This window comes from Vigna radiata, chromosome 7 (genome assembly GCF_000741045.1).
Source record: "Vigna radiata var. radiata cultivar VC1973A chromosome 7, Vradiata_ver6, whole genome shotgun sequence".
NCBI lineage: Eukaryota > Viridiplantae > Streptophyta > Magnoliopsida > Fabales > Fabaceae > Vigna > Vigna radiata.
In genome coordinates this window covers 45,125,064-45,150,574 of record NC_028357.1, presented here as the reverse complement: position 1 = coordinate 45,150,574, position 25,511 = coordinate 45,125,064, and the positions used below count along the sequence as shown (strand labels likewise).

The window sequence follows — 25,511 nt, the reverse complement described above, 5'->3', positions numbered from 1 at the left end:
TTAGATTGAAAATCCAGCTGAAAGATTTAAATAATGAGATATTTTGACAGGAAGAAATTAAGAGATAGGGGACTCCAATAAATGGTCTTGAAAAGGGAAAACTAAGCCACGAGGCTGGGGTGGGTTCTAGACACCTATCTGACCTCTCCCGACATTCGTGCTATCTCTCTCACTCTCTCTTGCATTTCTATATATTTCATCTTTCAACAACACTTCATCTCCTCTTTATGATCTCAACTTTTACCAAACTTAACCCTTTTCACTTTTGATCTACTCTACACCTTAAGGCCTTCATTTCTCCCTCCCATACAAATAATATCTTTTTTCTTTCATAAACTTTAATAATAAGTTTCTGATACAATGAACAGCTTTGACCCCCAAGGACAAGAAGACTTGTTGAAACAGATCACTGGCGCACCTTCAACTTCCTCTTCTTTGGCAGGCTTTCCTGGGCTTGAGGACGATGATCTTGTCGCCACCGTGGTTCCAGCTGTAACAGTTGTGCTAGAGGGTCGTTCCATCTGCCAGCGCATCAGCCTCCATAACCATGGTAGCTACCAAAGTCTGGCCAAAGCCCTACGCGAAATGTTTGTGGAAAACGCTGGAGACAGTGATGATTTTGATCTTTCCAATGTCATTCCTGGCTACCTTATTGCCTATGAAGACATGGAGAACGATCTTCTTCTAGTCGGTGACCTTAGCTGGAAGTAAGCACACCTCTAACGTTCAATTCTTTTTTCTTAGTTATGTCTAATTTCATATATGTATTATAATTATTATGCAGCAACTAATTTCATATATGTATTATTAATTAGGGATTTTGTACGTGTGGCAAAGAGAATTCGTATAATTCCAACCAAGGCTAACTCAAGAAAAGGTTCAACAGGAACAGCATAAGCGATGATAACCTGCTGACTATGGGGGATGTTTTGAGCATGTATAGGAAAAAAACATAGAAACTAATGAAATAGATTGGACTACAAGTAGCAAGAAACCTGCGATAATGTTAGCAAGAAATGCTGGTTACTGGCTAATAGTCTAACTGGAAGTACATGTAAAGTCTTTGTGTTCTTGTAGGAGTAAAAGCCCCTGTTAGCAACTCATGGTATCATGGACTACAACTACTCTTCATTCTTAGCACTTTTTTTTACATAAGCACAAGATTGATATGTGGGTTTTTTTACAAGTCAAGATGAATTACAATCCAAAATTACATATTAGTATATCTTTTTTAAAAAATCATGACAAAAACTAAATCATTCTTATCTACACAATTTCCTTTTATAAAAATTATCATAGGAATGGACACTTATGATCTTTTGAATTTAAGGGTTTGTTCACTTGAGAGTAATTGAGTAGATTTAAAAGGAATTGGTGTAGGATTTAGTTTATATGATAGATTAAAAAATTTAATTTAAAATACATTCTCGTTTAACTTCAAATTCACTCAAATAAACAACAACAAAAATTATTCTCAAATTAAACAGTGACTTTAACTTAATTATGCTTAATCATAGCGTGTCGGGAGAAAATATGGTAAAACTAAAGTTGTAGAGGGTCGAAGCAATTTCTTTTTTTGTAATTTCATATTTTTAATAGTTTAATTGTTGAGTTATGGAGGTTTGTTTTTTGTACCACTCCAAAAAGTTTCTTACCAATGGAGGTATTTATGTGTATATAAACAACCCTTCTTTTACTCGATGTGAGACTTTGTTTGCACTCCAACATCAATCAATAATTTATATATTACTAAAATTATATAATAATGTTTTCACAATAAATTGACTAGTAAATTAAAATTGAAAATATACATATTTGTTTATTGAGGTAAATACATTTTGTAAATATAGTTTTAATAATAAAATTATCTAAAATTTTAAAATAAAAACTGTTTTTTTAAAATAAAAAAACATAACAAATTTTACGTATTAAAAGAAATAAAGAAACAACATTTTTAGTTCATTAATTAAATTTTTAACAAACATCACAAAATAATAAGCATATAAATATTATATGATTGTATAAGAATTTAAGAAAAGATAAACCATTATTATTAAGATAAAGTTTAAAATTAAAAGATGTGCTTATATAAAAATCTAAAAGACACATAAAAATTATAAACTATAAAATATATAAGTAATAAAGAATAAAAAAAGTCAATACAATTTCTACAAGTTAAAATAAAAAATAAAACTGTAAGTAGAAGTCGTTAATACAAGATACGACTTTGGTATAAAATAGTTGAAGTCTACTTTTATAATACGACTTTATTATAAATAGAAGAAAAATCATCAAACACTTTAATGATTTTGTTCAACAACATTGGAATAAGTTGTTTTAAACTTTCCACGACTTCAGTTGATTAAGTTGACTTCAATTTTATCATATTTTCTTCAAGATAATATGTTATTTGCATGACTTTGATTAAGTAATTAATTGAGTTGAAGTTATTATTTAAACTTTAACATTCATATCATAACTCAAGCTTCAAAGGTTAAAAGCCGTTTATCTTAATAATGGTTTCTTTATAATAAAGTCGTGTTAAATAAGGATAACCTATTCTTTTTCATATTTTTAAAAACGAAACTCAAATACGTAATTTTAGAATGTAATTGATTCTGATTAATTACAAAATATCTTGTGTGTGCAAAATTTGATATAATTAACCTTTTCAACCTAATGTTAATTACTGATCAGTACTTGTTTATAATTATATTTGATCTTATTTTTCGTTTTAAAATCCAAACAATACATTTTTTGAAAACAAGTTTACAAACCATAAAAACTGGTAAATAAATTCTAATTAATAGTAATTTTAGGCGCCAAATATGCATCGTTAAACTCAATATAACAAGTCAGATGTATAATTTTATTATAGTATGAGTTTGAGGTTAATTTAATCTCGTAAAATTTGATGAATGATTTTCATCATATTTTGTTCTACTTTATGAGAACAATGTTTTTTGGACATCTTATTTAACTGAACACTTGATCAAGATTTCTATGTTTTACTATAATTCTCTTTTATGTTTCTCACTAGGTGTCGATTATAGGTTTGTCGACATTCAATAATCACTTTTGCTATATTGTTATCTGTTGCAATTGCTCCCATAGAGGATAAAGTAACTTTAAATTCAAACGGTAAAACGACAGCTAAAGAGAAATAAGACACTGGCTTTTTGTTTAATTAATTTTTGGTATTAATTAAACATTTAACTAATAAAGCTAGTTCATGAGGACCAACCTCATGATCAGCCAAAAAAGACTACACATATATTAAACTGTTGAAGATTTGACAAAATTTAGGTTGGTTAATTTGTTCTTCATTTTGCTAAAAAGAAGACGCAATATATGACAAAATTTAGAAAAAGAGTTCCATTAACTTATGCATAAACTAATTTTATTTCATGCTTTTTTTTCTTCTTAAAAGTGCTTTGGAAATTTCCAGATATTATTAAACTCCTCAAATGCAATCAAATTTTCTAAGACTTAATGTTCATAGAAAAAGAATAAAGTAAAATAAGTTTTTTATTAAAATTTAGTATAAAAAATCTTATTAGTTTCTCCAACAACAAAAAAATTAATAGTTAAGACATACATTATTATTTTTAACTCTTAAAATTACTTTATTTTCCCTTATTATATTTTTCTTATGTGAGTGTTCATCGTTGAAATGAATGTTAGTAGCCTTTTCTGAAATCACCTTTCATTGTTTGCACATTGTATTCACGTGCAATGGGACAAGTATAAACATGAAAGTAAAATGTGGAAATTCCTTACACATTGAGTTAGTCAGTAACATAATTTAGTGTGTAACTGTTTTATCTTTGCAATTATAGTGACAATGAAATTTCAATCAATTTTTTTAAAGTATTTGTAATTTTTAATCACCTATTATTTTATTTTTATACTTTTAATGATTTACTGTGAATATTTGAACCGATACATAAATGTGTAGTGATATAAATAGGACAAAGTTTTAAAAACTACAACCACTTGTCATATCTAATTAATAATAGTGTGAAGGCAAGCAAGAAAAATATAACGTCACCGTCAAGTTGATTTTGACAATGAAACAACAAGGGAGAAGTACTCGTTCTAAATAAACCGAATCAATCACGTTTTACGCTTCATGCCACGAGAGAAATATGCAAATCATGTCGACTATCACGATCTCACAAATCGATATTGATTCTGTAATTCACACAGAACAATAACATAAAGGTTCTATAATCTATGAGAATGGATTAATTACTCGTCATTTAGTTGTACAAAACGAATGCAGCTTTTTCTGTTCGCTGTAAAAATGGACGGCAAGTAAGAGAAAATTAAGTTCAGCTAGCTAGCTAGCATTATCTTCAAAAGGAGGTAAAGCCCACTCACTAGGGTTGAAATCCAACAGTGAGTTCAAAACTTGGTCTGCTGCATCGTGAAATGATTTGTCCAGCCTTGGATCAGGGACCATAACAGCAGACCTGCATAATACGTAACCAGAAAAGATTAACAAATTGAAGATAATGTTATAATTGGACAAAGTATTCATGTTTAATCATAATAACATGCAACTCATGGATAAGAAATGAGTCATAAGAAATAGGAACGTGTAAATAACATCATCATTTGGTGTTATGAGGGACCACACTGTATAGTATGGTCACTGATGATTTACAATTTTCAAATCATATTATTTAATTGCTCAACATAGTCAGACTGATGGCTCTGTTATTGTGAGGAAAGTTATGAGATCCAAAACTAAGTGGTAAATTAGCTCCAGTTTTGAGTTTTCTAACATCTCCATGCTAATTTCTATCTATCAGTGAGCCAAAACAGTGCAAGAGATTTTTAGGGGGAAAATAAATCACCCTTGAATTGGAGGATATCCATGGTCTATAACCTAGTAAATGTAAAATTTTATTGACAAAAATAAACCTAGAGGTTGCATAAATGGTAGGAATATCATTTTGTTAACAGGAAAATTGTGACAAGCATTCATGCTTCGCTGACTATTTTGCTTATAAAAATTATCAACTTCCACTCGCATTTAATTAACATTCAAACTTAGCTATCACAAGAACATGAAAGACAGTGGGATCTGTTATCCAGCTTCCGATATTCATATATATGCCATGGTTTTTACTCCTCAAACACAAATGTAATAAAGATATTATATGTGCAGAGTCATGCACACAATATACGAGAGAGTGAGTGAAAATGGAAAGAGTCTAATAACATATATACAATAGAAAGATGCAATTTGTCATAATTGTTAGTTTGAAGAATTTGTTGAGTACAGAAAACACAGATTTCATCAATTCCAGCCTGATCATTGATATTTGTATATATATCATGATGCAGACATTTGTAACCACCTACCGTGCGAGTAATATAACGCAGGATCTGAAACTGCTAAATCTTGCACAAAATTATCTATCCATTCTATCATATGCTGACGTATTTTGGAAACCACAGTCTATTGCATTTAAATTTAAAAATATGACAATATAAAATATCATTCAATGCTTTCATCCACTTACATTCCAGCATTTTTAGCAGCAAGAACACCTGAGGGTGCATCTTCAAAAACAAGAACGTTACAAGGATCAACTGGTCCACCCTGTTGAACATCAATTCAACATAAACTACATCACCATGTGTGACTACAAACTTAACAAAGTCAGAAATACAATAGTAAAACAAACCAAATCCCATATTCAACCTAGGAAAAGAAAAAGGGCATTTGTAATCTCTTAATCTTCGGACAATTTGCTCAAGTAAACCACATTCAAAAATTGGTATACCTCGAATCTCTTAGCTGCTGCAAGAAATCCATCCGGAGAAGGTTTCCCCTGTTTAACTTCTGGGTCATCACCAAGGACAATATGATGCATCAAAGAGAAGATTTCACGATGTCTTTGAGTTTTCAATTCAAAATGTCGCCTGTGAGAACTGTGGGGAAAATTGTCAAAACACTTTGCATAACAAATCCTTAGAAACAGATATTAGCATAGCAGGTAATAAATACCTTCTTCTTAACCCCTCCTCTCCACGAAAATACAATAAATGGTAAATAGCTTACAACAAATAAAATCAAATACACAAAAGAGATGGTTGAAGTGTACCCAGTTGCCACAGCAATTGGAACTCCTTTTGCATGTAGATGTTTGACTAAACGGCTGGCACCTATGAGAGAGAAAAATGGAGCATGACATCAATAATACACATGATTGCAAAGAACACAACTCATATTTATGTGTGTGTATATGTATATACCTAGTCTGTCGAGGCTGACAAATTTACTACAGATTAAGGCTTTCACAATAAAATGACTAGTTTAGTTAACAATGATATTTGAGCACATGAGATAGTTTATGAGTTTGAGTTTGGATCTATGATTATGGTTCAACGACACAAAATTTATGCAGTAAGTGGGTGTGTTGGGTGGAGGAAACTCCTTAGAGATCCCATGGCTAACAAGAATATTGAATCTTGAATAATTGGGAGCTTTTATATGACAAGTATGTACATTTCCGATTGAAAATGAAGAACATATCGTGAGAAAAAAATACTTCCATGCCGAATATCTTGAGATGTAGTTTCATAATGTAGCTAAAATGGCACAAGGAAGGAATTCTATCCATCCTTAAAAACAGATTTTCAATAGCATAACCATCAAACCAATACAAGCATTTCAAAACAAATCTACTTGAAGACTGAAATAAGATGTCAGTAACATCAGTAGCACATAGAAGCATCCACCAGCTACAAAATTATGATAGAAATACATTTAATAAGAATTTTATGAATTCACAACTTATAACTACACTAAATAAGGTACAAGTTCTGACATTCAATCCACATATATCACTATATATTTTCTTCTCATTCATAGTAAATACATTTTGAGAAGAATCTTTTCAAGTTTTTACAATCTGTGTCTATAAAAAGGACGGGAGATGCCCAATTATATTGAACAAGGATCCATTTTGAGATGCAGACATATATCCCTATATAATTTCTTCTCATCCCAACCCAGGTAGATCCATTTTGAGATGAATCTTTTCAAGTTTTTACCACGTGTGTCTATAAAAAGGATGGAACCCAATTATATTAAACAAGGATACAGACATTAAACAAAGAACAATTACAAGTTTAAAGATTCAATTCTGCAAGGTGATGACCAATTATGAACCTTTATGCATAACAGCTTAATTGATCAAAGACTGAAGAAAGATAAGGGAACTGCTGAAACCAAGAGGGTGAAGCAAGTAAGAAGAACTAACCGATAATTTTACTTATTTACTACATCAAAAAAGTGAAAGATCCGAAAAAAAAATTAGATAACATATAAATGTAATTGCGGACAAGATAATTGCTCACAGAATGGAAACATTACCTAATACATAGATAAATACAAGAAGTTTTCTAAGACAACCTATTTATGCATTTGACTATCAAGTTGCGAGGAGATAACATTTAATGTCTGCATTCGATGGCCTTCAACGTTAAAAAAAAAAAAAGGATAATGATATTTAGACAACATTTTTTTGACAACATTTGAACATTGATTACGTGTCAATCTGTGATTGGTCAAAAATTACTCCACAATAATGTTTGTGATTATTATTGATTGTGCAGTAATTTTTGACCAATCACAGATTGACATACAATCAATGTTCAAATGTTGTCAAAAAAATGTTGTCTAAATATCATTATCCAAAAAAAAAACTATCTTCTCAATAATTGAAGACCTCCTCCGACAACTATTTTTACAAATATAAAAACATCCTACTTGCTCTAAAGTAAAAGAGATTGCTGCCAAAGTTATTGTTCAAATTTATTCCTAATAATTAAAAAAAAAAAATGTTTTTTGAACTTGTTGTAAATCTTCTGAGTGTTTTTGCCTTCATAATATATTATAGGTGTACTCATCGATAGTATGATGATATCTTTTATTGTATTAACTTTTGGTAAGTGTGCGAAAAATAAGAGGCTTGCATAAGAAAATACTTGGGAGAGATAAGTATAAAGAATACTTGGGTGTTGGGAAACACTGTTTGTAACCTGGATAGTAAAATTTGGTAGTGGACCAAGGACTAAATGGTACTGTTTAGTGAGGCAAACTAATGTAAAAAAAATTGTGTCCCCTCTTCTTCTTTTTATCTGCATATATTTTACTGTTCCTAACCTGTGTATGAAGGAAACATAGTTTTGTGTATAATAAACTCTGATTTTATAAGATACTGCCATCCTTTATGTGTCCACTGTCAGATGGTTCATAGGACAAAAACTTCACGGTATACCTTGATGCAATCTAGTTTTCCTACCTAAAATTGACAAGCTACTAGTGGAACCTACATATTAGAATGAGTTACTGTGATCAATAAAGGTGAAGTGATGAACTCCATTAATAATAAGACAAAGATAAATAATAATAAATGCATCAGTTGTTTTTCAAATGCTTTCTGTAAGGCATTAAGACATTCAAATGTTTAATTAAATATTGAGGGTGTAATTGTGAAAATAAGCTTCATTAAACAGTTATTCAATTAAGCTTTAGGATGTGTTTCGATAAGAGATTTAATTGAGTGGTTATTCAATAAACTAGTCACATAAGAGTTTATGCCATAAATTTGGCCTTGAAACTCATCAGAATAAGTTAAAAATAACTTATTTTTACTCCAAACACCTCTCATGAGAGCTTATGACACAAATTTAGTCATGAAACGTGTTGAAAGAAGAAGAAAAGGGTTTATCTTGATAAACATTACGAAGTTTATAGAAATAAGCAAAAAAACATTCATAGGAGTCATACTGAATAGATGATGATGATCATCATCAGACAGGTTTCTGTACTTTCAAACTTCAGGTTACTAATTCATACTGGTATATTTAAACAAAAGAAAACAAAATAAAAAATTTAGTAATCTTTGACAAATAAGCAGGTCACCCCTCCGTCAAGAATTAATGTTTAGAAATTAAAACAAACCAAGTATCTACAAGAGATACATACATAAGCTCCATCTTCCCATGTATGTATGTCAGTTTCTGTTTCCATTAGACCAGATCATGGTTTATAGCAACACCAATCTTTAAGTTAATTAGATAAGGGTGCCCAATCTCCATTAGTTAATCCTCATACCTGGCATAAGTTCGCTTGTGGGAAACAACGACTGCAGCATATCCTCTCTTTCTGTCAGAAACTGCTCAGCACTAAGAGAATTGCTAATTCCAGTCTCTTCAACAAAGATCCTAGCAGATTCTATTGCTTTCTTTCCCATCATCTTTGCCTTCAGAGTCCAATCAAAAGTTTTGTTGTATCTAGCAAGTATCAATTCCTGGACTTCTGTATAGAACTTTTCAGTGTCTGCAACAGAATGGAATTCCCAAACCAACAGAAGCTTTCAGCAGAAATTTTATCCAACTTAAAAATCAAAAAAACAAGAGCACTGCCAGTAAGCAATAAAACTTGAACGCATGTGTTTAAGAAACTATGTTCTAAAACGAGAATGTGGGTTAAAGATTGATGGAATACCTAGCAAGAGACCGTCCATATCGAAAATGACGTGGGTGATTGGCTTTCTAACAGAGACCACACCGGAGAGATCGGCCATTGTCCGAAAAAAATGAAGAAACAGTGCAAACTTCTTCTCCAGTGTCCGATCTACCACGGCGGTTTCAAATCGTGTTCCTGATTTGCTTTAGATGCGAATATCTCAATTTGTGCTATTGGGCGAATCAAATTCTCACAAATTATTTGTTTATTTACTGGCGAATCAAATTCTGAAAATTATTTATTTAATTACTGTTTTTTTAATAGCTGAAATAGATAAAGTTAAACATGCATGTAAGGTGGTTTAAAAAAAATGTTTTGAAATATGATTGTTATTAAAAAGTACATTTTAAAACACTGATTTTCTTTTAATTTTATAAAATATAATATAAAGTTTGTTTGAAAACACTTTTATTTTCAAAAAATTGAAATGAACTTTTAAAACAGACTAAATTAAAAAATAAAAAATAAAACAAGTTTTATGTGAGACGTCACTTTTTTAAAAAGGTAAAATAAAATCATTTTTAAAATATATTTTACTTTTTGAAATGATTCTTTTTGTGTGTGTTTTAGAACATGCATGCCTTTAAAAATTAAAAAAAAAATCCTAACTAAATTTGGAAAAGGTAAAAAGATAAACAATTAAAAACAAAACTAACATAAATATACATATTTTAAAAAAATCATAATCAATTGTGTCTATAAGGAAAAAATAGACTTATGTTAAATATTAAAATGTTATATTTTTTATTTTTTCATATTTTAAAACATACAAAACATTATTTATAGTAAACAAAGTATGAACAAATTTATCTTTTTGTTAGTTAATCTAATATTCTGGTTATATAGTATACATGTACCAATTTAATTTTTATGTTTTTGCTATATTTGTATATATTATTAGGGTTAATATGAGAAATCACTTTTTTTGACGTGCTATATTTTTTTATTATTATAATTATAATATAATGTTATCTTCTTCTTTTTTTATTATTATAATTATAATATAATTATACGAAAGCATATGGCTAAAATCAAATCAGAATAAAAATAGACTAAGAAGAAACAATTATGGAGAAAATAGAACATAAAAAATGGGATTGAAATGGAAAAAGACAGAGAGAATCTTAAACCTCTACTAATTACACCCAATAGAACATTGATGGTCCAATAGAACTATTTGGCCCACTTTGATTGTATATCCAATTAAACAGGTCACCCATTATTAATAGAATTCCAAATAAATTTTAATTTACTTATTAAGATGTGACCAACGCATACCAATACAGATTTCTTTTACAACATTTTTTAATATCATACAGTATTATATATTTTTTATTAAATTTAAAATAATAATAATAATAAGTAATAAATAAATGACATGTATATTATAGTAAAATATTATAAAAAATCTGTATCAAATTTTTCTTTTTTAATTATTAAAAAGAGATAAAAACATGATCATAAAGCAGATACAAGAATCATAGAACTATTTGGCCCATTAAGGTTGGAGCTCTTTCCCCAACACAATGTTCAAGAGCTAGTCAACAGGGGTCCAATTATTCAACAAGAACAGATTATGATTAACTCATAAAAGCAGTGATAAAAACTATATGAAACTTTTTGTGACTGAAGCATAACAGTAACAGAATTCCAACTTCATCCATCTCCCAGTGATATCTTCAAAAAGGAGGCAAACCCCACTCCACAGGGTCGAAGTCCAACAGTGAGTTCAAAACTTGATCCGGTAACTTCTGAAAACTTTTATCCAGCCTTGGATCAGGGACCATAACAACAGACCTAACCACCAAACATTTATCAATTCAACATCATATTCTAATACCACCATGAAACTACATTGTTCAATGCTTCAATTCTCTTACATTCCTGCTCTCTTAGCTGCAAGAACTCCAGAGGGTGAATCTTCAAAAACCAGAATGTTACGAGGATCTACCGGTCCATCCTGTTCACAGACAATTTAGGGTCAATGAAAATCATTACATAACTACAAAACAAAACAATTTCTTATTTTGCTGCACCTCAAATCTCTTGGCTGCTGCAAGAAATATATCTGGGGAAGGCTTGCCATGCTTAACTTCAAAGTCATCGCCAACAACAACATGATGCAACAGAGAGAATAGTTCACGATGTCTTTGAGTTTTTACTTCAAAGTGTCGCTTGTGAGAACTGTGAGAGAAATTGTCAGGACAACTTTGCATGAAAAAATCCTTCAAAATAAGTATATCATAAACAAAAGATGATTGAAGGTACCTTGTTGCTAAGCAAATTGGAATTCCTTTGGCATGTAAATGCCTCATTAGACGACCAGCACCTATATATATATATGATAGATTAAGATGACACACAGGGCATCAATATATAAACATGGTGGTAGTACATACCACTCAGAATTTGTATATTTAACTATTTATAAAACTTTTAGGTTTGTTGAGTTTGAGGGTCTTATTAGATTCACTATAAATTATGTTGGATTATTCTTTTAGGTTGACATTTTTTTTTTGGAAAAATTCAGAGTTAATTTAATGTCAAAATATAATTAATATGTACTGTTCAGTGAGGGTGTTTTAAATTGGGATATTTTTTTTTTCAGTAAAAAATCACTTCATTTAATGACTTGACGTTACTCATTTTATCATTTACTTGATTTACTTTAAAATTTAAGTACAATGTCTAGTTTCTTTTTTTTTTTTAGCAGGACACACACAATTAAATCATATATCTAATAGTTGTAAATTTCCTTAAATACAGTGTTTGAAATTTATCTGGGATTTGATAGTTAGAGTCAAATAAGTATTCACTGGAAAAATATTGTTATTTAATCATATTCTTAAAAAGACGAAGAGCTGTGATATAATTCTATAAATATATAAAATAAATAATATGCAAATGAAGGATATAAAAACTTTATAAAAACATAGATATGGATTTAGTTGAATGGCTTTTCAAAAACAAAGATATAATTTGCTTTTGTTTCATTTTCAAACTTTGGACCTTTGCGAGTATTCCTATGCAGTGAACACGTGATACATTGAGTTGGGGAGCAGGGCGAACATCTCTGCCCCAAAATTTCCCTTCAAAATTGGATAAGAGTGGTCATAGAGTGAAATATTTCTATATTCATTTATACATATTATAAAAACAAAATAATGATAAAATAGTGAATTTTTGTAGGTTTTTTTTTTTTAAATGAGTGGGATGTGCCTCTTTTTGGTCACCCACACGTGTTTTTTTCTCAACCAGAGGAATCTCAAACATAAACTAAATTTTATTTATATGAAATATTAAAAAAATAATTAACAGCGTGAGGTTTAGATTCTCCCTGTCTTCATGGAGGGATCATGATTCAACAGTACTGTAGTTGTAGCAACCTACGAGTTTGGTTAATTTTAGGATAATGAAGTAGGTAAGGGTGTACGTACCTGGCATAAGCTCACTTTTGGGAAACAAAGCCTGCAGCATGTCCTCCCTATCAATCAGGAACTGCTCAGCACTGAGAAATTCACTAATTCCTGTTTCATCAACGAAGATTCTTGCAGCTTCTAATGCTTTCTTTCCCAACATCTTCACCTTCACGTTCCAGTCAAAGCTTTTGTTGTATCTATTAAGGATGATCTCCTGGACTTCATTACAGAACTTCTCTGTGTCTGCAGACAAACAACTCATACAACACAATATTACTCCACCCACTAAATATAAATTTACATTACTTTGCTTTAAAAAAAGTGAGTGACTTTGAAAAACCAATTAACGACACAAATGTTACTCCAATGTTCTGGACCCAGCAAAACGAAAATGTGCCATAGTCATGAATAAAGGACCATTATGGTTATAGACATGTGGTCTGAAAAAGAACCAGCAAGGTGTGCATGGCATTATATATTTGTTGAAGATAGATGGCAATACCTAGCAAAAGACCATCCATGTCGAAAATGACGTGGGTGATTGGCTTTGTAATGGAGAGGAATCCGGCAGTGTTGGCCATGGTTTGAGGTAGTGCAGGAATTCAAGTATGCAACTCGTCCTTTTTTTTTCAAATCCACAACTGCAGAGATTTGCAGAGATTTGAAGGATCCGAGTCTATTAATACTAATCTTGCACCACTATGTTGGACCCATCAAGTCTATATCACTTCTCTCTCTCACTCTGCTACTCTTTTTTGTGGTCACAATTACAAACAGTAGGAGAACAGTGCTAATTGAGAACACTACAGTAGTACATACGGAATCATGTGTCACCACAATCACTTAAGTAAGATCAAACAAACAAGAAGGCAAATCAGTCATAATTATTGGCAAAATAGTGGGATTAGTTGAAGTTAATGTCAGTGATATAAGAAGTAATCCCATCATTAATATTCAGAATATTTTTGAGCTAGCAAGGTGTGTTATTTCCAAATATGTGATGTCAGTGGATCAGAAATGAAGAATAAGAGCATGAGGTGAGGTGGCGACATATTCACTCCCGTGAGCAATGATTCTGTTCACACACTCATGTATGCATTGTCTTTTTTTCAGAAAGCGCAGGAAACTTTGCAATGATTCTCTGCATCTTCCTGTGTTCTTCTGTCACATGCTGCCATTGCTTTGAGATGCTAAAAACACCTTATCATGTCCTGGTCATGACATGGTACAGTCCTTATCCTTCACCTTAGCACTCAACTACAGGACTTTTTTGTTGCAGCATTTCACTTTTACATTCAAGAGCTTTTTATCTAACAAGAGTATATCAGATCAATAAGAGTAAACGATGATAGCTAAACAATTATTTTTTATAATATATAAATACTCTTTATGTGATTAATTCACAGTGATATTTATAATTATTATTATTAATTATGAAATAATTTTAAATTAATTACATAACAAAATATCATATAAATAATATTCAAATATTATAAAAAAATATTATTTAAGTATTATTATTCATAAAAATAACAGCCTATCAAAATCACACATGGTTTAAAAAAAATTTACAAAGTTATCCATGGCCCACTTATCGCCTTTCAAATTTATTATAAGGACACCACTTAAGGGCTTTTCACCTCAGGCCAGTTTTGCTTATAATAGGCAAAACATTTTATTATGTTTGCTGATAAGTCCGTCATCCCAACTTTGGTTGAGTACTTCAAATTTGCTGCAGAAAAGGTACACAACATATAACAGAAAATGGGAGTATGATTCTTTTGTGCATATCTCTTTTTTAGGAGATGATAACCAGTTGAATTCTTCACAACAACATATCAATCTATTTCATATTTAATAATATCAAACTTTCCAACTTTATCAGTACGAAGACTTCTTCTCGGTTCAAACTAATATATTATATAAGTGGATGATAAGGTGTAAGATTAAATTTTAATATTTTAATATGGTGTGAGAGTTATTAATAGTCTATCTTAATCAAGTTAATTGAGTTTATAATGTTACCAAATATTATGTAGAATATTTTCTATATTGACTAAATATATGATTGACCAAATCATAATACATAAGAGAGCCTAAATTTTTTAAAAAAATTATATTTAAATTTTACTACAATACTGCTGGTATTTGAATATATTGTATAAGTTGTATATTTATTTAGGTATTTAAAAACTGTGGCACGTGAATATACTTCAATATATATTTGTAACTTTTTTGTCTTCCATTTTTTCTTAGTCTCCGAAATTTTTTAAATGAACTGACTTTTAGTCCCTTTTAGCTGATTGTTGAATTGTTTGTTTACATGGTAATTTATCTCGGTCTTTGACCACTAAATTTTGTTTGATGATTCAATTTTTTATATGATTTTATAATATTTTAAACTACAAGAATTGAAACTTTGAAATATTTTTCTTGATGTCTTAGACTTTGTTTGATATGTAAAGTGATGTATAAATAGCACGGCAAAATACAATTGTGTAAATCACATGACCGATTTTTATTTTGGATTTCTTTTATTGCATAGTACAAACATAAAAATGAAAAATTTACTAAGAAATCTTTATTTTTGTTTATGATACACAAAACTAAATTATTATTATTTATTAAATATTAACGGTGAGTGTAGCAGGAAAAACTGTGTTGAAGGCCCCCAAAAAATTAACCTAGGAAAAACTCCTTGTGCAAAAAGCGAGACATACCAAAACAATTAACAACTTCCCAGGTATAAAAGCAAATGGACTATAATTGCACTATATAGCATAAACACATTTAGCAGATCATGTTGCTGCCTTAATTAGCAAACTGAAAAGGAAGAACCACGTGAAAAGGAGTTAAAGAAAAATATTGACATTTTTAATTATTAATTATTTAACAAAAAGATATAATAAAAAATTGTGAGTTAATTAGTTTTATCAAGACGTCTTCTCTTTATTTATCTTTTATTTAGATTGTTCTCTTTATTTATCTTCTAACAATAAATATGGTTGTTTTGTTTAGGACGCTAAAATTTAACAAATTTTGACATTACTTTGAAATGAACAAATAGATAGATTATGAGAGAAAATAAAATAGTATGAAAAATATACTTGACATACTTTTACACTTATTTAACATATTGTTTTTTATTTTCCTATTATAAAAATTATGTTAAATGAGTGTGCATGTATCGTATTATTTTTTATTTTCCTATTATAAAAATTATGTTAAATGAGTGTGCATGTATCGTATTATTTTTTATTTTCCTATTATAAAAATTATGTTAAATGAGTGTGGATGTATCAATTTACTTTACTCAAAGAGTATTCAAGAAACCTCAATGAGTGTAATTATTAAATCGTCACCTTAGATTCAAAACTTACTCCCCTTTTATTTTAATATGAAAAATGATATTTTGACATATATAATATATTTTTTTGTATTTAATATATTTTATTTTTTTATTCAAATGAAAAAATGAAAATTATACTCTTATATATATGTGATGAATGTAAAGATGTATCATTCTATAGTTATTCTTTTGAAATTGTGATTTAATAATAGCTTTCAAATAAGAAAGCAAGACAAACTCTAGTTCTCAATCTTATCAAAAGACAAAAATACCAATAGCATCCTAACACAAAACTAAATTTAACAGAAAAATTTTGGATTAAATTAGTAGTTCTGTTCAAATTTTAGTTAAAATATAAGTAAGTCTTCACTTTTCTCAATTAAGTTTTTAATGATATAATTAGATTTTTTTTTAAATATTATTCAAATTGTGTGAAATAAATGTGATTAGTAGCTTTTTAGTTTTATTTTTATTTTTTTTAGTTTTATTTATTGTAAATGATGTGGCAAATCAGTGTTGTGTGGTATGATTGTCACTGTGCCGTGAGAGTGTCACATGTAAGTTGCAAAGCTGAGTATCTTATCTATATTTTTTATTTAATTTAGTTATAAATTTTTTAAAAAATACAAAAATTGCTGTCTCTTTATAAATTAACCAATTTTTTTATATTATTGAATATTCAATAAGTTACTTTTAATCTTATAAAATATATGCATTAAAAATATAATAATTTTAAATATTTACTCTTTTTTAAAGTAAAACTTAAATTTATTTAATAAATACTGGTGAAAATACATGCGCACATGCTGTGCGCATGTGTGTGCGCATTTTTTTTTATGATAAAAAAATAACAAAATTATTATTATAATTATAAAATTAAATATAAATTATTTTTATAATTCTATTTTAAATCATTTTTATTTATATAGTAGATAGATTTATAATAAACAAATATTAAGTTAAAAAAAACTAAAATAAAAATAGTTAAATTTGGAAAAAATATTTGAAGGATGAAATTAATAAAATAATTATTTTAATTTTTTAAAACTTTTATTTAAAATAAAATTAAAATAAACGTGAACACAAAAAATAAAACCCCATTACATATAGGTTATAGATAATAATTATTATAAATCATATTTACATATACTTTTATTAATTAAAATAAAATTTTATATATCTAAAGTCAATGATTATATTCTTTAATTTCAATTTTTTTTCTCTATTAGAAACAAAATGTGGGCATAAAGATCTAAAAAAGAATTCTTTAATTATTTTTTAAATGTATTTTGGTGTGAAGATGAATTTGAAAGAAAATAAATAAATTTAGGTGGATTTGAGAATAAAATTTGTGAATTTTTTAATTTAAGAGATTTGGATGTGAAATTTAATAAATTTGAAAATAAAGTTTAAAAAATTTTATGAGTGATTTAATTTGTGTCATATATTAAAAGAAGTTTTAATAGATACAAAATATATTACCATTTTTGCCTATTATTTAATGATAATTAATATTATTATTATTATTAAAAAATAAAAAGCAAAATATGTTATTAATAAAAAAATTAAAAATAACAGAAAACAAAGCATTCTCTCACTATAATTGGTTCCCTGTCTTTCTAGAATCGATTTGACATCCCCTTGATCTCTATAAAATTTCTTAGTGGAATCAATTTCCTATCATTTTGAAATTGATTTCAAACTCCTTTCCTCTTCTTTATTTTCACCAACAAATAACCTTAACACAGGGATAATATTGTAAAATACCCTTAGTCACCCACAGATCCCTTCTAAATTGTCAAGATGGTATCACAAACTTTTGTAGTAAATCTACGCTTTCCCTCACTTGCAAATTCTTACATTCAAAGGTCAAATTCACATGCATACTCATCCTCGTCAATTATTGTTAATACTAAATATATCTGACTTTAATTCTTGAACTTAAATTGTTAAAAAAATATACACCTAGAGTTAGCTAAAAAATAATTAAAAACATATTTAATAAAAATGTCGATTTAATAAAAGTATTAATATAACATTTATATTAAAAATAAATTTAGTCACAATTTTAAAATGAAAATATTGATCTATTTAAAAATAAATTAAGATTGAATTTAATATAAAAATATATATATATATATATATATATATATATATATATATATATATATATATATATATAACTGACACGTGACTTTTTTTAACATGGTGATATGAATCTAACGAAAATAATCTCATTGAATAATTTTGCAAAAAATTGAAACTTAATTAAAACAAATAATAATAATAATAATAAAGAAACTTTACTTAAACTATTTAAACTCAAATTGGAACCAAACGACTAATTTAATTTTAAGTTTTCGTAATCATAATGATAAAATAGAAATTTTTTATATTGATTATATCTATAATGTATTGTATAATATTTACAATAATTACAAATAGATTTTTCGAGTCGTGTAAGATCATGGAACAATATTAATTTTTCGAGAATATTTCAGAATATCAAAACTAACAATGAATTATAAAAAAAAAGTAAAACAATCCATAATAATATAAGAAATAAAATAGATAAGGAAAAAAACAAAAGGATAAGAGAATGATAAAAAAATTGTTTTTAAGTGATCACAAATGCTCTGTTTATAAAGTTAAAAAAATTGACGAATGACCACGATCCATAACTTGCAAAAGAAACAACATCTTACGATTTCAACAAAAGTTGTTCATTGAGAATCCCACTCTCGAGCCTTGCGGAGAGGATCCAATCAAGGAAAATAGACTCTCATTAAGTAACGTTCTTTCGTTGTTTTCAGAAACAAATTTATAAACTAGTCATGGATCGAGAAACTTAACACACGATGTGTTTAGCATGACAAGCTATATGAATCAAGAATACTTGACATGTATTAAAGGTCTATTGATCATGTACATTATCACAATCATTGTTGTTATCGTTATGCTGTGCTTACTAGGCAATGAGTGTGTCCGATATTCATAAGCATTATAGAGATCATGCAAATATCTCATGCAAGTGATCCCACTTAACACTCATATAGATGAATTCATCCCGTGCATGCTGCAAATCATACACCACCTGTAAAGGTTATAAAGATCATTAAAACCTTTGTTTAAATTTAATTTTTTCCACACAAAATTTTAATTACAAAATTTAATCTTTCAATATTACAGTCTCTAACACTTTCACATGTATTATAAAAATTTACATAATTAATTGAAATCATATTTATTCTCAATTGGTTTGTCAGATAATCTCATATTTCGTCATGACTTTACATAATCAATGAAAATAATTTCACTTTTTAGTCGTTGCTTCGCTAAATTATGTCTCAATTGTATATGTTTATTTTTTCTATTGTAATTTTTGTGTTTTTAGCTATAACCATTGCTGATTGATAATTATAGTGTATTGACACTAATGTGATCGGTTTAATTTGTAGTGAAATGTTTGCTAAAAAGTTTTTCAACAACCCAACCTCATTCCAACCATCTAAAGAGTAATAAACTCAAATTGCATTGTCGATGTAATAATTGTTTGTTTGACTGATCTCCATGTAATCGTATTATCCCCAAACGTAACTACATAATCACTAGTGAGTTTTGTCTCGTATATATCAGAGATCTAATTAACATTATTGTATTCTTCTGATACACTGAAAATCCACTACATTCAATAACATAATCCATTAAACCTCTTAATTATTTCAATAAACTTGTAAGTGTATATAGTATTTTTAATCTGGACATTAAATATAATTGCATACAATACCATATTTAAAAAAGTTCATCAAGATAATCCAATTATTATTTTTTTACATATATTTATTTTTATTGATAAAAAAATTTATATTTACCTAGCTACATCACATATTAAAAGATTACTCGTTAACCAAATTTGGTTATATAATAGATTAAATATTTTAGCCTATATTCAGGATTGAGCTAATGTAATATTTGATAATATAAGAAATAGTTTAGCCTACACATAGGGATTTGGCATAAATTTCAAGTGGTTGCTTTTAGAAACACGATACATTCTGGTTCTATCCCTACCAATTCATGTAAAAAATGACATTTGTTCCTCAACATGAAATGTTATTATTTTTTAATTTTTACGACATATAGTTATAATGATAAAATAATAATTTATAACTTTTTTATAACATATAATCATAATCACAAAATTTAGAGTTTGCTTAAGTAAAAATAAAAATAAAGTAATGCTCCATTATCAATTAAGTTGCCGTGTGTGACTTATTTGATTGCATAATTTTGAAGGAATTTATATTCTTAATTTTCTACTTATGAGGAATTGAGAAGTTAAATATTTTTAATTTTTTTCTGATTGGGCATGAACAAATTTTCATCTAGGTTTGTGTCAGAAATCACGATTACATTTTCCCGCGTTGCAAAGCCAAATCCGAAATTATCCAAAATGTGATTACGTTTTCACATGGAGCGCATTAGATTTTCATTCAAAAATTCATAATTAAATTGCGCTCACCATTAGATTCACTTGGCACTCGCGCAAAAAAGATGTGTTTTCTCACAGACACAAACCTCACTATCCGCGTCACACGCTTTCCGCCAATCAAAATCAAGCATTCCAATCCAACGGTGTAGTTACCTATACGCACGGATCGCTAACGAATTCAACGGTCAAAGATCTTTTCCCGTATCTATATAAACCTCTGGATTCTCCCACTAACTCGCCAAGTTGTTTGCTTGCATATTCAGTTCTGCATCAGAAAAAAAGGAAAAATCGTCAGCCATGTCTGGAAGAGGAAAGGGAGGCAAAGGGCTCGGAAAGGGAGGTGCCAAGCGACACCGTAAGGTTCTGAGGGATAACATTCAGGGAATCACAAAGCCCGCGATTCGCCGTCTCGCTAGACGTGGTGGCGTTAAACGTATCAGTGGTCTCATCTACGAAGAAACTCGTGGTGTTCTCAAGATCTTTCTGGAGAACGTGATCCGAGATGCTGTCACCTACACCGAGCATGCTCGCCGCAAGACTGTGACCGCCATGGACGTTGTCTACGCTCTCAAGAGGCAGGGCAGGACCCTCTACGGTTTCGGTGGTTAGAGAATTAGGGATTTCTACAATGCTTCGGAAATTAGGGTTTCTTAAAATGTTAATTTCCCTGTTGATATTGCTTAGTGTTTCAAGAACTGTACTTGTTTGGCTTTGAGTTGTAGCCCTGACAATTATTAATGTGAATCAGAATGAATTGAACTTTTTTAAGGAAATTCATTGTGCATTTGTGTTTTCTTGTTGCCCAGCTTGCGCTAAATTACAAATTAAATGCATAGGGGTAACTCTTCATGGTTTCTTGAACACTACATCTAAGATTTGAATTGTTTTCGACTTCTTTATTATTGAATTAGTTTTGGGTTTTTGGCTGTGGTGAAGTTATAAATGACATAAGTGGGTGGATTGTGTTATATTTCATTGTTGTTTTGGTTATATTAAAGTTTATTGTGGAAAGCATTTTTGGTTTGTGATGTTTTCCGATGAATATTCTATCTTGTCAGCTGGTAAAATTGTAATAAAATTTGCGGCTTTTTAATAACGCATCTATGGATGTTTACGTTCATTTGTTTGTTCGAACAGAGCTCTTTGCTGTATTTTAGAGGTCTTCGAAATATTTTTTTTATCACCTGCCATCACGTTTGGTTTTGGGTACAAAGAATGTATAATTGATAGCTTCAATTTCTTATTGGTTGCAATTAGGTTGGGTTGCCATTAATTTTTTCTTTTTAACTCGTTAGTCGCATTAGCCCTCTTAAGAACTCTAGAGATAATGTGTTCATTCAAATGAACTATGTCACCCGTTACAAAATGCTGATACCCGCAACAAAGGCGGAAGATGTGATGGTACAACCTAAGCTCCACGGAGAAGTTAACGAGTATATTTTATGAGCCCTGAGTTTAGAAACAAAAAGTTAAACGATCAAATATAAATAAACTAATTTTTGTTTTTACATTAAATTATTTATAAGTTAATTATAATGCAGACTTTTTATTTTTTAATTAAACGATATTATTTTTAATTTTTTAAACAAATATACTAATCATTTTGAAAGACAAGGCCCATTAATCTTCCATATCAAGTCCACCTAAATTTATGCAACATACATATTAGATGAACTAGGAAAATAATTATTTTTAACACTCTGTATCAACCTGTTTTATGAAAGTGAGCAAAGTCTTCCTGCAGTCATGAATTGGTGCTGAGTTAAAGTTGCTGGTAACTAAAGAAGATGGCGAACCACACAACTATTACAACCTTGAGGATATGGCTGTTTTGAATGGGGAAACTGTAGACACCACGCAGCTTATTCTTTCTTTCAGGCTGAAGGAATATTACTATCACGTTTTATCTTTTGTTACTAGTAAGAAATTTTAGTCAACTCCGTCCACGAAAGAAATTGTTATAATTTTGTGATTGACATTATTTTAAGTGCTTACATGACCCCTTTTGGTGGAGTACACAATCAGAGGAAATCTGAGTTTTATAGGTGAAGTTTTAAATTTTACTGAAGAAAGAACATTTTAAAGATATATGATTGAATTACAAAAGATTGTTCACCTCTATATATCAAACACACTAAAGATGCTAACCTAAGTTATATCAACGCTTTCCAGGAGGACAATAAATATAAACAATCATAAAATGATTTTTTATTGATGAAGTTGTACTAATTGATATCCTCGGAGTTAACTTCGTTTTTTTTTAATATATATAATTAACAATTGATATTATCATAATTAACTTCATCTTTTTATAATTGATAATTCATATGTTAATCTTCAAATTAAATTCAATTTCTTTGAAGATAGGTACACAAGTTTTCAATTTGAAATTTTGAGTAAAATAAGCATATAAAGTAGGTGAATAATTTATGAGATTCAGACTTCCTTATTTTTAGTTTAAAAATAATTTTAAATATAAATAAGTAGAAATGAAGTTTGAGACTCATAAATTTTACGTTTGGGTTAAATATTTTTTTTTAAATATGTTTTTGATTTCTAGATTTGAAATATAAAATTAAAATTTGTTTGTTTTGAATTTTGATGTATTTTGATATCAAAACTATACAATTGTAAGAATGAATTTGCATAATCTAATTGTTTTAAATTTATTTATCTGTGGAATGTGTTTTAAAATGAGAATTGAGTTGGTTACGCTATTTTAACACATTTAATCTTAAATTTCAATTTAAAATACAATGTAACAAATATAAAAATAATAGTATCATCATATTAAAAATATTATATTTATATATTTTTTAAATTTTAAAAACAAAAAATATCAAATTTTAAAACATAAACTAATTATAATTTATCGTCATTTGTATTAAAAATATATTTAATTCTAATTTTTCTATTTTTTTCAATTACATATTTTATAGACTAATATTTTATAATTTAAAAGTAACATAGATACAACTCATTTTTGAATAATTGTTTCTTATTTTTAAGTAGCTGTACAGTATAACTTATTTTCTAGTAGTTATTAATTATCTTTAAATAGTTATTCACACGGATCGCTAATGAATCCAACGGCCAAATAGATATTCACACGGATCGCTGATGAATCCAACGGCCAAAGATCTTTTTCCGTATCTATATAAATATCTGGATCATCTCACTAAGTCGCCAAGTTGTTTGCTCGCATATTCAGTTTTGAATCAGAGAAAAAGGAAAAATCGTCAGCCATGTCTGGAAGAGGAAAGGGAGGCAAGGGGCTCGGAAAGGGAGGTGCCAAGCGACACCGTAAGGTTCTGAGGGATAACATTCAGGGAATCACCAAGCCCGCGATCCGCCGTCTCGCTAGACGTGGTGGCGTTAAACGTATCAGTGGTCTCATCTACGAAGAAACTCGTGGTGTTCTCAAGATCTTTCTCGAGAACGTTATCCGCGACGCTGTCACGTACACCGAGCACGCTCGCCGCAAGACCGTCACCGCCATGGATGTTGTCTACGCTCTCAAGAGGCAGGGCAGGACCCTCTACGGTTTCGGTGGTTAGAGAATTGGGGATTTGTACAATGCCTCGGAAATTAGGTTTCTTGTAATTTCAATTTCATTGTCGATATTGCTTACTGTTTCAAGAATTGGTCTTGCTTGGCTTTGAGATGTAGCTGAGAGAATTATTAAATTCAGTGAGAATGAATTGGACATTTTGAAGGAAATTTCGTTGTGTATTTCTGTTTTCTTGTTACCTAACCAGAGCTAAATTAAAAATTAAAATTAAAGATATAGCCCTTCCTGGTTTTTGACTTTTCTTGAATCCAACGTCTAGAATCTGAAGTGTTTCTGGCTGTGTTATCATTGAATCAAGTCTTTGTTTGCCATTGTAGTTAAGGCATGGATGACATAACTTGGCTGTGGAAGAATTCTGTTATGTTTGATTTTTGTTGAGATTAAATTAAACTTGATTGTAAAAGCGCTTTAGTTTTGATGTTTGACGTTGAAAAATTTTTCTTCCAGGATGGTAATATTGTATAAAAGTTTATTGCTCTTAGACAAAGTATCTCTGGATAATTGATATGTTAATCTTCAAGTTCAATTCAGTTTCTTTGAGGATACACAAGTTTTCAGTTTGAAATTTGAGTATAATAAGCATATAAGTAGGTGAATAGTTTTTTGGAAGGGTTTATACTTTTTTGTTTTTAGTTTAAACATAATTTTAAATATAAATAAGTAAAAAACATTATTTTATAGTCATGAAGTTGAGAATCATTAATTTGAAGTTTTGGTTAGACATATTTTTTCCACTTATATATTTGATAAACTAATAGTCTATAATTTAAAAGTTATATAACTCTTTTTTCAAAAATTGTTTTCGAGTCTTATTTAATTATCTTTCAGTGGTTGTATAATATAATTTATTTTTAATTAGTTATCACTCATTTTTAAATGATTGTATTATATTATATCTTATAACCAATTTGTCAGAATTAACATTGATTCAGTAAATAATCTAATTAGAGATGTTTTAAGTACTAAATTAAGTTAAAGGTCTTAAATTTATGGAATCAAATAAGTGTTTAAGACGTGAAATCAAATTAAAGATGTTCTTAATGTGGCTATAAATGTTTTAGGCATAGAATAAAGCTATGGAGGTCTTAAGACATGAAATTAAACTAAAAGTGTGGAGTCAATACTCT

General features: G+C 29.1%; 4 protein-coding genes across 4 annotated transcripts; 2 read left to right on the top strand and 2 right to left on the bottom strand.

Annotated features, from left to right (window-relative positions):
* Positions 1–1,239, top strand: LOC106766495 (auxin-responsive protein IAA33). Its single transcript, XM_014651217.2, has 2 exons — positions 1–707; positions 816–1,239. Exons 1-2 carry the CDS (start codon positions 361–363, stop codon positions 895–897), a joined length of 429 nt encoding a protein of 142 aa, XP_014506703.1. The 5' UTR covers positions 1–360; the 3' UTR covers positions 898–1,239.
* Positions 1,240–4,090: 2,851 nt separating this feature from the next.
* On the bottom strand, positions 4,091–9,741 carry LOC106767000 ((DL)-glycerol-3-phosphatase 2). The gene is made up of 6 exons (XM_014651807.2): positions 9,533–9,741; positions 9,140–9,364; positions 6,120–6,180; positions 5,799–5,946; positions 5,535–5,614; positions 4,091–4,475 (listed from the first exon to the last, which is right to left on the bottom strand). The coding sequence occupies exons 1-6, from the start codon at positions 9,609–9,611 to the stop codon at positions 4,343–4,345; spliced, it is 726 nt and encodes a 241-aa protein (XP_014507293.1). The 5' UTR covers positions 9,612–9,741; the 3' UTR covers positions 4,091–4,342.
* Positions 9,742–10,963: 1,222 nt separating this feature from the next.
* LOC106767499 ((DL)-glycerol-3-phosphatase 2-like) lies at positions 10,964–13,751 on the bottom strand. Its single transcript, XM_014652406.2, has 6 exons — positions 13,475–13,751; positions 12,991–13,215; positions 11,822–11,882; positions 11,590–11,737; positions 11,434–11,513; positions 10,964–11,350 (listed from the first exon to the last, which is right to left on the bottom strand). Exons 1-6 carry the CDS (start codon positions 13,551–13,553, stop codon positions 11,233–11,235), a joined length of 711 nt encoding a protein of 236 aa, XP_014507892.1. The 5' UTR covers positions 13,554–13,751; the 3' UTR covers positions 10,964–11,232.
* Positions 13,752–21,042: 7,291 nt separating this feature from the next.
* LOC106766494 lies at positions 21,043–24,533 on the top strand. The gene is made up of 2 exons (XM_022782803.1): positions 21,043–21,420; positions 23,997–24,533. The coding sequence occupies exons 1-2, from the start codon at positions 21,111–21,113 to the stop codon at positions 24,368–24,370; spliced, it is 684 nt and encodes a 227-aa protein (XP_022638524.1). The 5' UTR covers positions 21,043–21,110; the 3' UTR covers positions 24,371–24,533.
* The last annotated feature ends 978 nt before the right edge of the window (positions 24,534–25,511 follow it).

Excerpts from the sequence above, each read along its gene's own strand:
- LOC106766494 (XM_022782803.1), top strand. The coding sequence starts at position 21,111 with ATGTCTGGAAGAGGAAAGGGAGGCAAAGGGCTCGGAAAGGGAGGTGCC. Across the intron at positions 21,421-23,996 it reads CCTCTACGGTTTCGGTGGTT|TCGCCAAGTTGTTTGCTCGC; the intron begins AGAGAATTAGGG and ends CATCTCACTAAG.
- LOC106767499 (XM_014652406.2), bottom strand. The coding sequence starts at position 13,553 with ATGGCCAACACTGCCGGATTCCTCTCCATTACAAAGCCAATCACCCAC. Across the intron at positions 13,216-13,474 it reads CATGGATGGTCTTTTGCTAG|ACACAGAGAAGTTCTGTAAT; the intron begins GTATTGCCATCT and ends GTTTGTCTGCAG. Across the intron at positions 11,514-11,589 it reads CAGCAGCCAAGAGATTTGAG|GATGGACCGGTAGATCCTCG; the intron begins GTGCAGCAAAAT and ends GTCTGTGAACAG.
- LOC106767000 (XM_014651807.2), bottom strand. The coding sequence starts at position 9,611 with ATGGCCGATCTCTCCGGTGTGGTCTCTGTTAGAAAGCCAATCACCCAC. Across the intron at positions 5,947-6,119 it reads CCAATTGCTGTGGCAACTGG|TTCTCACAGGCGACATTTTG; the intron begins GTACACTTCAAC and ends TTTTCCCCACAG. Across the intron at positions 5,615-5,798 it reads CAGCAGCTAAGAGATTCGAG|GGTGGACCAGTTGATCCTTG; the intron begins GTATACCAATTT and ends GATGTTCAACAG.
- LOC106766495 (XM_014651217.2), top strand. The coding sequence starts at position 361 with ATGAACAGCTTTGACCCCCAAGGACAAGAAGACTTGTTGAAACAGATC. Across the intron at positions 708-815 it reads GTCGGTGACCTTAGCTGGAA|GGATTTTGTACGTGTGGCAA; the intron begins GTAAGCACACCT and ends ATTATTAATTAG.